This window comes from Sapajus apella, unplaced genomic scaffold (genome assembly GCF_009761245.1).
Source record: "Sapajus apella isolate SASKATOON/1434 unplaced genomic scaffold, GSC_monkey_1.0 scaffold4, whole genome shotgun sequence".
Lineage (NCBI taxonomy): Eukaryota > Metazoa > Chordata > Mammalia > Primates > Cebidae > Sapajus > Sapajus apella.
In genome coordinates, this window is record NW_022436944.1 from 34,689,476 (window position 1) to 34,702,839 (window position 13,364).

General features: G+C 38.7%; 1 protein-coding gene across 4 annotated transcripts in view; it reads left to right on the forward strand.

The window, feature by feature from the left end:
• CPNE4 (copine 4) overlaps window positions 1–13,364 on the forward strand; it is a 500,113-nt gene that overhangs the window by 472,343 nt on the left and 14,406 nt on the right. For all 4 annotated transcript variants that reach the window (XM_032266629.1, XM_032266638.1, XM_032266658.1 and 1 more), the window contains 2 exons: window positions 8,523–8,577; window positions 11,581–11,632. In XM_032266629.1, the coding sequence (XP_032122520.1) occupies window positions 8,523–8,577; window positions 11,581–11,632 (107 nt within the window). The remainder of the gene's footprint in view (window positions 1–8,522; window positions 8,578–11,580; window positions 11,633–13,364) is intronic.

Here is a 13,364-nt window from a genome sequence, read left to right on the forward strand (position 1 = left end):
TATGCAGTGGCTTCAAAATCTTCATCCTCTCCATACTAGAAAAACTAAGTTTGTACCTAGCTCGCTTTGGTCACCAAACAAAAACCTTTCTCAGTTTTCTTATCTTAATTGGCTTGCAAGACAATTGGATAGCAATTTTGGTTTCCATTTTGTGAAATCTTAGCATGTGCCTTGCTACTCAAAGTTGTTTGTGAGCTAGTAATATTCTAGACCTACTGAATTGGAATCTGCATTTAACAAGATCCCCAGATGATTTGTGTATACTTTAGAGTTGTAGAAGCACAGGTCTATTAGATGTTACCACATCTAATCTTCACATTAACCCTTATATAGTATGTATTCCTTAGAAGAAGGGAATACTGTACAGGTGGTTAAGTAATTTGTGTGCTATCACATAGCCAGAGACAGGACTTGAACCCAGGTCTACCCACTCCAAAGCTTAAGTCTATAATCACTATGCTTCACTGACCTCAAAAGCTATTGGTAAGTTCAGCAGAGGGTTTGATACATGTGTGTAGCCAGATGAATATGTATGTTTGCATGTGCATGTATAGAAAATGTGATTTAACATCAGATCAATATTCTATATATTTTTACTTGATGATAAAAATAAGAGTATCTTACATAAATTACATTAAACTGAATGTATGCTGCCTTTCCAGTAGTTTTAGAATAAAGTCAAGGAATTTAGTTGTTTTCTTAAGGAAAGCTTTTTGAAGTGAAAAAAGTATAAATATAAATATGTGTAAATCTCAGTTAACTCCCTGATGTAATCGTAAACCAAAGCTAGTTAGTAATGAGCAGCGATAAATTGACCTTTCAGAAGAGGAAAATAAAGAAAGCAACTGTGTCCTTTAGGCTTCAGATGAATTTTGTAAGATAGCATGATTTCTGTTCCTTCTCATGTCATAATTGGTGATAATCATATTAAAAACTTGTTATCCTCCATATCATAAGAAATGACACATTCTCATGACTAGAATGTACAGAGAAACTAATAGAACAGGGTAATGGGAAAGGTGCAGTCAGTCTCCTGCCTGCCTGTGTCTCTAGATTAAGCTTGGTCATCAGCAGTAACTCAAATGTAGCACAAAGGCAGTTGGAGAATGAACATGTCCAGTAAAATCAAAGAGCTTTAAACACTTAGGCCCTTGCTGACACTTCCTCTCCTGTACATCTAGGAAAGATGTCAATTATTATTTTAACTTATGTTGTTGGAAAAACACCTCTTATATACTTAATCTTGAGGTATTGACTGTGGAAAACTCCCTTGAGTTAACTTGAGATAATTTGAATTTCAACACTGATTTCTTCAAGCCCCAGTGCAGGCGGTGTGGTGGTGGTGGGGATCCTAGAGAGGTTTGTGTCATATGAGTATTTCCACCAGGGAGAGAAAAGACAGGCCAGTTGTATCCACTACATTGGAAACTTCTCCAAACTTCCCCAAGACGCAAAACCAATAATTTTCTTCCTTCTTTCTATCATATACACATTAATAATCTAGTATAATAATGTGTGAATATGCTGAGAGGCAAGAAGCAGGAGAGTATCTTCGGGATTCGTAACTTTTCAATCTCGAAATGCTTGCAAAGAAAAAGTAGGTAAATGCACTTAACACATATCTCAAACAGTAGATGCTTAATTTAAAAGTTAACTCTGAATCTGCAGGGAAGAAGGCAGTCTAATAAAGTACAAAGAGAAGACTGATGGGTTTTCTAGAAATTAAGATACTAAGCCTCAGAGCCCTTATTGTAGCAGATTTAGTGGATGATCGCAAAGAAGCTGCTGAACATCTCCATTTCCTGATTGCCTCACATGCAAAATGCAGACTATAGTCAGAGTGACATGTATATCTTGTAAAGCGTTTATCCCTCTGTGAGCCAGACAAAGTCTGGGGAGCATTTTTTGATCCCTCAAAAATGCATATTCAATATATAAATAAAATATGAAACCTTAGGATTTACATGAAGAATCATCATAAATTATTGTTTAAAATCTTTTAATAGAGTAAGATTGACGTTATCATCCCCAACTGGCCAAGAAAATATAGTTTCTACAGCTCAATGGAACAATTATTTTTTCCATATATAGAAAGCAGCTCAACATTAAAATGGGCAAATACTTAAGGAAGAAAAAGGAGGATTGAAAAACTCCAGTGCTCCTTTAAAGGAATTCTCTAGAAGAATGTGTATTGCAAGCTGCTCGCTTGAAAACTGACAAGGTTCCGCTGTTTCTCCTTTGTGTGGGTGGATAGACAATAGACAGGCAGAGTCAGGAAATTTCAAGTCGGGGCTCTGGAATTAATTTATTCTCACATCAAAGTCAGTGAGGTTGGTGCTCAAAGAGAAACACTTGAATAAAAACTGACAGAAGGCATTGTTCCCCCTCCTGCAGTGACACAGAGGTTTCTAATCCCCATGAGCCTTAGAAATTCCTCCCAGCCTCTAGCAGCCAAGAGTTTTCTTTCTGCCTTGTACAGTCGTTGCTACCAGGTCATTATGAGGTGATCCATGAAGTAGAACAGCTTGGGTGATGGATAAAACTCTTCTCAGAATGGCCTTGAAGAGAAGTTTCCCACAGACAGCTGGTCCTCAGGCCTGCCTGCCTGTTCTATCCTTCAGCCTCTGAAAGAGATGATACTGCGCATTCCCTCTGCTGTGACCACCCACCCCAGCATAACTATTTGTGCACACACACAAAAACATGCATGCGTGTGCATACACACACAGAGGCCCTCACAAGCTCAAGTTGTAGCACTTCTCTAGCTTCTGTATCCTGGTCTCCCTAGACAGCTCACGGCCAAGGTGACAACTTTTCGTCAGGACCAGCAGGGATATGGGTGTCTGAAAACCTGACATGTTCTCTAATAAAAAGCATGGCCTATCTGCTGTCGAGACCGTACAGAAACTGACCATGTACATTTCGTGGAAATACAGATTGCCATTTTATAGACGTGTCTACCCCAGAATGAGACAGATATCAGAAACCAAAGCATGGTTTCTCCATGGTGTGGTGGTTATGGTACAAGGAGACAGTTAGAACTGACACCCATTCTGACAGGTATTTTCAAGTGTAGAGCACTTGTTTAGTGATGAGAAGGCAGTTCAAATCACAGTGCTACTTTTTCCACTCTGTTATCAGTCAGTGGTTCTCAGCCTTGGCCACACATTGAAGCCATTTGAAGAGCTTTAAAATGTGGTGATGCCTGAACGCCACCCCAGAATCTCTGATTAAATTGTTGGTGTGCATCCTGGAAATTAGAATTTTTTGTCCAGCTAGGTGTCCAGGGTTGAGACCCAGTGTTAAATTGTGAGAGATGGGTCAGATGCAATGGCTAAGGTCCAATGCCGCATCTACTTAAGCACCAAACACCTCATGGGGAGCTGTAAAGACAGAATATTTAATGAAGCACAGTTTTTCCCCAAGTAGCCCACAATCTCACTGGGGAGAAACTTGTGTAAATTACAGCCCAGCATGGCCAGGGAAGTGTTACCCTGTATAGGGATGGGAACTGTATAAAAGAGGGAAGGGCTAACTCTATCCTATGTGGGAAGAGGGGTGGTCAAGGAGGGAGTTCTGGGGATGATAATTTCTGGGCTGATCAGAATTTGGCCTTCAGCTTTGTTGTTATTAGAATGTGGATGGATTTATTCTCCTTATTCTGAATAATTATACCAGACAAGCCTTCTATGAGGACAGAGTCAATGGGGATGATAGGGCATGGGGAACTGGTGATGGGTAGACCTAGGTTCACACCCCAGCTCTGCTACCTCTGTTGTCATAGATTTACATTCCATGGACTTTGGTTTTCTTTATTGTAAATTGAAGATGTATCTCACTTCCCTTGCAGAGCAGTTATAAGGATTAGATATAAAGCAGCTAGTTAACACAAGTTCCACCTCTTATAAATACTGAATAAATGACAGGGGCTATAATCTTTAATACCCTAGATTTACATTTTAAAAATGATCTGAACACAAAGGGAGACAAAACTATAGAGTCAGTTCTAAAATTCACTTTGGACCAATGATCTTTAAAATATTTTTGCTCATATACTTTTAAAAAGAATTTTATAAAAATGTATAGCTGTCACATTTTTCACTGAAATCTAACATTTTTCATCATGAGTTTAGTGACAAAGAATGAAAATTCTAGTGTATTGTAAATTTGGACATTTAATAACAAAACTCTTACATAACTCTTGTGACTGTGTCAAGTAGAATCTTAATGCTGTAACTCTTTGATAACCACCATCATCCATTTTGTAAAAAATGAGCAAGCTCTTCAGTGTGAGTTGAGAATTGTAATTGTTCCTTCCTTTTCACCAACTTGTATTTCCCTTCTCTTCCCCTAAGAATTTTATCCTAATGTATCTTAATATATTTGGTTTGACATTGTTATGATCACTGTATATTTCTGTAATCAAAATTTAAATTTAAAATTTTTTAGTTTCTAAAAATTTCTAAGATGAAAAAATTTAAAGTATTTAAAAAATATCTGGGTTTTATTACAATTATTACTAGTGCATAATTGGTCAAAAGAACATAAACATACTAGACATTTCAGTATAATTTTTTTCTATAAATACCTATCAGAAATCAGCTCTTACTGAAACAGATAATGGGGCATTTTTCCAATTAGTATATAGAGCTTTGGATGAGTGCTACCCAGTGCTAGAATGGGAGAGTCGAGCATCAATTCTAACTCAATTTTTTGCTCTTAGCAATGTAAATTCTAAGAAAACATGTTCTTATAAATAAATATATGAAAATAAATAATTTGACCAACAGTATTACTCAATTCTTTCAAGTTATATACCAAAAAAATTACATAATGGCCAGTCATCAAAATGTTTTCTTCAATGATCTACCAGCTGACATCAGCACTTGCCAAAATTTATTTAAAGCAAAGCTTGGCAACTACCTGACTTGCAAAAGGATGTTTTTTCCTAGTGAAACATTCATGTTTAGAATTATTCTTGTCTCTGTTGCTACAGAGTTTTTACACTCTGGAGCAATGGACTATGATGGTTAAGATTCAGAATAGGTAAAAAAGAAGGATAAGTGAAAGGAAAGGTATGAATGGAGAATAGGTCTCTCCATCACAGGCGTTCCCAGAAGATCAGTTTCAGCAAAAAATACCTATGGATGAGGAGGAACTGAATACTGATTTCCCTTTAAAAAAAAAAAAAAAAAGCCATGTTCTTATATCCCCAGAAGTGCTTTGCATTTCCAGGTAGCTCAGTTTTAAGGCCTTTGCTTTAGAGAACAGTTTTCATTAAATGTCTGAGTGCTCTGAAATGCCATACTGCTCTGAATTTCATTTCTTTATGGATACAGTAAGTTTTCTTTATGTTTATTAATGTTTTGATTAATCTTAAAATCTTCCTGAACAGAAAGGGGAAAATAGTGGTTAAAAATTACTCTTCCCTCTGGAGGTCCTTTGACAATAGTCATTCCCTAAAAAGGTCAGGACAGCTTATTCATTACCACTGAAGAAATTGGGCTTTTTTATTGTATATTATACTATTTTATTCTGTTTATAAGAAATATTGCCTTTACCCATGTGGTAATAGACCCCTGAATTTTCCAGATTGTGCATCTTTGTCAATCATTTTCGCATCAGTTGCTAAATGGCCCTTTGCTGGGTGCTGAGCGGATCCAATCTTGAGTTCTTAAAGTGTTAGGATACAGATGCTTTTGTTTGTGCTCAACTTGCCTTCTTTTACTTGTTGTATAAGAAGACTCTTCTCTGACTAGTTTTATTTTAAAACAGAAATAATGGATGTTTAAATCCATTGTGCTTAGGCTTAAAGCTTTTTCTTTAGAATGTTTATTAGTTAGAGGCTTTCTGGTGGCTAAGTTCAGAGAATTTATCCCTCCTGGCTCATTAATCATTCCCCTTGTAGGTGAGGCGTTTTCCCTACCTTCCTACTCTTGAAACTCAATTACATAACAGTGCATCATGCTCAGCAAACTTTGAATCCCCAAAGGTGGCTTAGAAAGCATAAAAGGAATATCATTAATGCTACAACACCATAGGGATTAGAAATGGGTGGATATTAGAGCTTGCCCCTCCTAAACTCATCAAAAAAAAAAAAATGAAAGAAGAAAGAAAGAAAAGAAAAGAATAGATGTTGAGACTCCCAGTTTCTCTATTTTGACTTGTGAGTCATCTTCGAGTGCGAAGGACCATGATCCATCCTCCACCCAGGAAAGCCTCATTTCAGCTTTAACTAGAAAGTACCCCAAATCCCCCTCACAGATCTCTTCTCACACCCACCCATGCTTGTTTTGTTTAAGGAGGAATTGCTGAGGCAAAGTATTTCAGTATGTCCGAGGACCAGAAGTATATTTTCTCCTATCTGTAGCTAATCCTTCATAAGCTGTGTTGAGTCTCTATTTACCCGCATCAATACCTTCTCTAATACCTGCTAGATGCAATGCACCACAAAGCCTGAATTGACCCAACAGTGAGGAGAAACTGGAGTTGGTGATTTTTCTGGAGAATTTACACTTTGATTTCAAAGAATTCTGCCTTCTTTTTTTTCTCCCAACCCCAACCCCAAATTTGATACTGTTGACTATGTTTTGGTAAAGTTTTGTCGAAACCATCATTGGCTAGTTATGACCTCTAAATCAGTTAGGTGGTAATAAAGGAGAATCTGGTTTTGCTACTTTGACTTCTTTGTCAGCCTGTGGATTGGTGGGGCTCATCCCCTTTTGCTTACAGACGTGTAGAACAGTGAGCCTTAACCTGAATTGACTGAATATACCAAGAACAGAGAAATGTAGAAAATGTAGAACAAATCTCAGTTATGTTCTTACTGGGAGAAGAAATGAAAGGTAGATAACATGAGAAGGACATACCTTTGCCAAGAGCCCTGTGGTAATAGCCTCCTGACAGCACAGTATTTGATTAAAGAGGGTCTTATTTGTTGTCTAGTCAGGGGGCCAGATTACTGGAAGTACCAGTAGGAAATCACGTTTAATACTGTACAAAATCATTAAATTATAATGGCATAACAGAAAAGGCATGGGCTTTGAAATCACATAATTTCCCTTGGTAATCACCACAGGCCACTTAGCCTTTCTGAGGTTTTATTTACCTGTAAAATGGGAATAATAAGTAGGTGAAGCTTCCAGGATTGTATTAGAATTTAATAAGTATGTACATCATTTAGCAGGGGCCTTGTACATTGTATGCACCAATAAATGTTAATTATTCTCTTCCCCATTCTATCAACTATAGTACAATAAAGTTAGAGTTAAGATCCAATATATGTGAATGAATAATTAGGAGAGAAACTCCAATGTGCATAAGATAGCTCAAACCAAAAAATATGTAAGTGACTCTCTTGGGTTTTCAAGAAAATCCTCCCTTCTTTTCATAGAATGTGGCTACATTTTCATAATTAAAATTCATGGATTATGTATTCATTAACCATTTATTCAGCACACATTCTATGACAAGTACTATAATAAAGGATAGGGCAGGGGGCAGTTGAGACAGAGGAAAGTGGAGATATAAAGATTTTAATACAAAAGACAGGGTCTCTGAGTTCAAAAAACAAGACATGTAAACAGCTTATCACTGCATGTGATAAAGTGGTGGGCACAATGAGTCATGTAAAGGGAACCAAGCTCTGTCAAATTAGCCAATCTTACAAGCTTTCTGCTGCTTTATTTTTGTTTTTGTTTAGAGATGGAATCTTGCTCTGTTGCACAGGCTGGAGTGCAGTGGCGCCATCATGGCCCACTGCAACCTCTGTCTTCGGGTTCAAGCAATTCTTATGCCTCAGCCTCCCAAGTAGCTGAGATTACAGGAATGTACCACCATGCCTGGCTAATTGTTGTATTTTTATTAGAGATGGTATTTCTCTATGTTGGCTGCGCTGGTCTTTAACTCCTGGCTTCAAGTGATCTACCCGCCTCAGCCTCCTAAATCCCTTCTGGGATTACAGGCGTAAGCCACTGCACCTGGCCCCATTGCTTTTTAATATCCACTTAGATTCAGTCTTGTCTGTATTTGAACTCTAGCTCTAATTAGGAACATGATCTTAGGCAAGTCACTTTACCTTTCAAGGCATTTCCTCACCTGTAGAAGGGGAATAACAATCTCTCCCTGTAAGTATTTTAAAAGATAATACATACAAAATGTTCTAACACAGTCACCTAGTTACCTAGTTCATGGTCCCTTTTCAAAAAAAAAAAAAACTGAAAGTTGGAGTGGGGGCCATTGGTGAAACTGTAGGGCCAGTTTCTTTCTTAGTATAGAATCTAGCAAAAAAATTAAGGAAGAAGTTGTAGACTAATAACTGTGATGAACTTAGGGGGTTATTTCTTGATTGCAATTATCCATGCTATTGCTACCCCTCATCACCACAGATAATCAAGAAGCATGAGTCAGCACTGGCATAGCAACATGGCGTAGCAAGGTAACGCAGGTTCATGTTTTTCTTCCTCATTAAATGAATAAATGAAGCAACTTCTTCTTTTTTCTTTTTTTCATTTTGGTTTCAGTGACAAAATGTTCCCTGCCTTTGGGTTTGGTGCCAGGATACCTCCAGAGTACACAGTGAGTGAGCAAAGATGAGATCTTCTTTCACTTTGCTTTGTTCGAAGGATAACTTGGGTTTTCTTTGCAGCAGTCTCACTCTCTTGGCTCTATCATAACCATGTCAGTAGGGCCAAAAGAGTCAGAAATGACTTTGGACTCAGTGAGATTAACTCCCCAGAACCTGTCTCTTGATGAAACGCTATCTCCTGGTATTTTGGATGGGTCTTCTCAGAGGTCCAGATGAAGAATTTGATTGTTTAGTTTCTTATAAATGTGATCACAGTCTGAGAAAACACTCAGGAAGTTGATCTCCAGGGGCTCGGAATCTATCCATTCATATATCCCCTGGGAAACAGAATTCTATTGGCAATGCCAACTGGGAAAGTCCATGACAGTGGAGTCTACAAAATTCCTTATCCCAAGTCTTCTAGTCCAAATCTTGTATGGGAGACACAGAAAAGTTGTGAAGAAAGAACTATTATGACTTAGAGAATTGGGAAGTTGAAATGTTCTTATGATGACATTGGAATTCTATTTGTTTTTGATAATGATTTCTCATGACAGAAAAAAGGCAAAGATTGTGTGTAGATAAATTTGCACTGTGATGAGGCTGAGACACTACTGTGATATTCTAGACGCTCCTATAGGACATTCTCCACAGAGAACTCATGCTCACTAGGTGGGGAGGGCCTTGGAGAAACAGCAGGGTACCTGCCCAGCCTCCACCTTACCAGTGCCTCTGAGGTCTGAGCTAAGTGGAAACAACATCTCCCAATCCTGAATTTCTCTTTTACTAGCTGTGTCTGAGCCACAGGTCAGGAGGTAGATGCTGACATTTGCTCCCTCACTAGAGCCATCACATAAGGGCTTTCCCCTTATGTGTCCTTTTTGAAAGAGGAAATCAATCTCCCTGTCGCTCCTAGAGTGAACAGTGGTTGGAATGGCATGTCTCCAAGACCTGTTCTCTTTCTTTTTTGCCTTGTATTCCACACTGGCCTTCCTGCTGGGCATAGCTACATAATTCTAGAAGCATTTATTGGAAACAGAGCTCGTGGGGAGAAAGAATATAGAACAAGAGCTATCGACTGGTGGCCTTTAGACATTACTCAGGCCACAAATGTGTAATATTTGACACACTTTTAAAAGACCAATTCAGCAATTTTATACGAAATGTCAGATTTCTGGCTTCTCTTGAAAACCTAAAAGGCCTGGCAACACTAAGATTAAAAGATAATCTATACATGAATAAGCTGGAGCTGAGGAGATATAGATCCCTTCAAATCTGGAATGTAAACAGGTGAGTGTCCGCGTTCTTATAGCTGCTGACTACCCAGGGATTCTTGAGTTTTCATCACATCCCCACCAGGTGGTCTCCCAGCCTCAGGTTGGCCCAACGGGGCTGAGGGTAGAGCTGTGCAGCATACCTTTTTCTCATTAACAGCATCTTCCTGGTTCCCTTCCTGGAGTAACTCTGGCTGTTTCCTGAAGTCCTCTTGCTCACTTGATCCCCTAACTCCATCCTTCCTGTCAGCAAAATCCTCTGGTTCTTCCTGTTTCAATAAGCTTCTCTCATATTTCCCTATTTCTGGTCCCCAAATATATTTAAATACCCCTTTTCCATGCCTAATTTTCCCCTTTCCTCGACAAGCACTGATGATTTGTGCAGCTCAGGTGTCCCCGGAGAGTTTACAAGGTTGCCATAATTTACTTCTTAGGACAAAATCTCAGCATATGCATTGAAGTTGAAACACAAGCACCTCTGTCTTAGTTTGTACTTTCTCAAAAAAAGATCTTGAGATAAGGATTTGAATGTAAGTAGTTTATTTGAAAGGTGGAGGAAACCTCAATAGAGGTTGGCAAATGGAAGTCAGCATAGAGTATATCATCATGTCAGTTACCGCTGTTGGCAACTAGTGCTTAACTCTGCTGAAGAACCCTAGGAGACAATGTACAGCACAGACCGCAAGGGATAAGGGAGCTGGGGTATGTATACATCATCTCCTATTAATTGCTGATTACTCTCGAGGGTCGCTTTTAGCTTGTCACTTGGGCAAGCAAGGCAGTCCCTTAAAACCAGAAAAAAACTTAAGATAAACAAAGCAAATAATATGAGTAGAAGTCAACTGGCTTACCTGGAACTGCTAAGAGAAAGGAAAGGCAAGATAAGCGCCAAGAGATTCACTAATCACCTCCCACAAAGAAAGGAGATGTCTTTTAACATAGGGACCTATTTTATAGATAGCCAAAAGAGTCAGAGCTTGGAAATGTCCTTTGAAATGGAATTCTCCATAAAATACCAAATGATTCAATAAAAATGTCCAGATGCTAGAACATCCATCTTGTTTTATCAGGTTTTTGGAAAGAAAAAGGTAAACAATATGTTATTTGACCTGGTGCATAGGTTCTGCCAGGTAGAGGAATTTGTATTGGAAGATTACAAGGTACATTATTTTATTATGTTTCCAAAAGTAGAATGCAGTCTGTTTTACCTGTACATGTGTGAAAATGCTACTGCACTGTAGTTCTGCATATCATGTTAATAATCCTTAAGTGTCAACTGCTTAGCTGAAGCCTTCATAACCATTGCCATGTTGAGCAGGCAACTTGAGTTACTGAGTTTTTGTTTTTGTTTTGTTGTTGTTGTTTTTGTTTTTAATCACTGGATCCACATAGACCTCAGCCAAATCTAAGCCTCCAGTCTGTGGCCAGTTCTATCTAGCAGTTATTTGAAGTTATCTTTCTGAAATCTTTTCTTGGAGTTTTTATAAGCCTGACTCTCCCCTTCTGACAGCATTTATCTGATTCTAGAAAATCTTCCTGTCACCTCAACTCCACAGGGAGCTTAGAATTCACCCTCCATCTCAGATTGATTGTGTAAAGGCTTGAAATGGTTCCTACTGCTTAAGACATCATGAATGTAATGGGCCTTTGTTTGCAAACTCTAAACCGCAGTGCCTTCTTACTGGATTAAAGTTGTAATTCTCCTTTCTTCCTGTTTTTTAAACTTTAATTGGTGTCTAGGTCTCTCATGACTTTGCAATCAACTTTAATGAAGACAACCCAGAATGTGCAGGTAAAGCACAACATGGGAAAAAGCCAGTATCCCAGTCCTTCCCTTCGCACCTTTCCCATTGTAGTTTCTCTCCACTGGTGTCTCATGTTAGTTACAATTGTCTGCAGCAGAGAAGCAGGCTTTCTGGATCCACATAAACCATGCTACTCCAAAAGCAAGAGAGAGCCATGATAACACAACAGAGAAGGAAAATAAGAACTGGAAAGGACAGAACGCAGAAGAGGTCTTGAGTTGACAGCAGTAACATTGATCCCAATCCAGGGATAATAATAATAATAAAGGAAAGTTCACTGGTAGGCAGTGATACAATATCCTTCTTTCTGTTTTCAAATTTTCATCAAGTGTTTATTTTTTACACCTTCATCTCTGAGCAGGTATAAGGAGGGGGGTAAACATGGAAATCATTTCCCACTTTCAGCATACTGGCCAAGGACGTGGCCTCAGTGAGTTTGAACAAGTAGCATTGCGGCTTTGTGCCAGTGAAAGCCTGCTCAAAAGCTCTGGTTCACATTCCATTGTTTCCAGCCACAATTCTCCAATGTGTTTTCACAAAATAATGATGCTGCAACTGTGGTGATATTTATTACATTAAATTTTGTTCTAGAATGATTATTTCTGTTTTCTAAGTAACAGAGCCAAATACATACGTTACAATGAAGATCATAAGACATTTTTGCACTAGAAATATCCCTATCTCTCTCTTTCTTCTTGTCAAGGAGGAAGGAGGCTAAATCAGATCCAGCAGAGTGTATAAGGCATCTAGCAGTTAATGGCCAAGAATATGATATCAATACCACTGAGTCTGAACATAGTAACCTCCAAGACCCAATCTCCATTCTGCCATTTTTTCCACTAATGTATTCTCCATCCTCAATTTATTATGGTTTAGAATTTCCTCATGTCCAATTGCCCCCATTCTAAAACCATAAGAGTGGTTTCCTCTGCGGCAGAATGAAATATAGACCCTGGTATTTGCTTATTTCATACTTTTAGAATTCATCTGTCTGATATTTCTGAGGAAATCAAACTTGCTTATCATAGGCAAAAACTTAAGAACCAAAAAAAAGATAAGGAGCTTCTATTCAGCATTATTTAACTTCAGAACCAGACTGCAAAATGACTTGGCATCTGTCTTTAGAATAATAGGTTTTGGGGCAAGGCCAAGTGGGTGCAGGATTGTCAATGAGATTGGAAGCATGTATATGAGAGCAGAATAGAAAAGAACTTGCTCATCCAAAATACCCAAGAGCAATTTTGCAGTGCATGGCGGTTATGGAGAACAATCTCAGAAGGGGATTGTGTGGATCCCTCTGGCCAAAAACAGGACTACCATGCTGTTTCAGAATAGAAAAGGATAAAAGGATGAGCTGAAGTCTGGACACAGTGGCTCATGCCTGTAATCCCAGCACTTTGGGAGTCCGAGGTAGGTAGATTATAAGGTCAAGAGACTGAGAATATCCTGGCCAACATGGTGAAACCCCATCTCTACTAAAAATACAAAAATTAGCTAGGCATGGTGGTATGCACCTGTAGTCCCAGCTACTTGGGAGGCTGAGGCAGGAGAATCACTTGAACCCAGCGGGAGGAGGTTGCAGTGAGTCAAGATGACACTATTGTACTCTAGCCAGGCAACTGAGCCACACTCCGTCTCAAAAAAAAAAAAAAAAAAAAAAAAAAGAATGAGCTGAAATAGGGGAAGACAAAAGATAACACAGGGATAGACAAGAGGAGC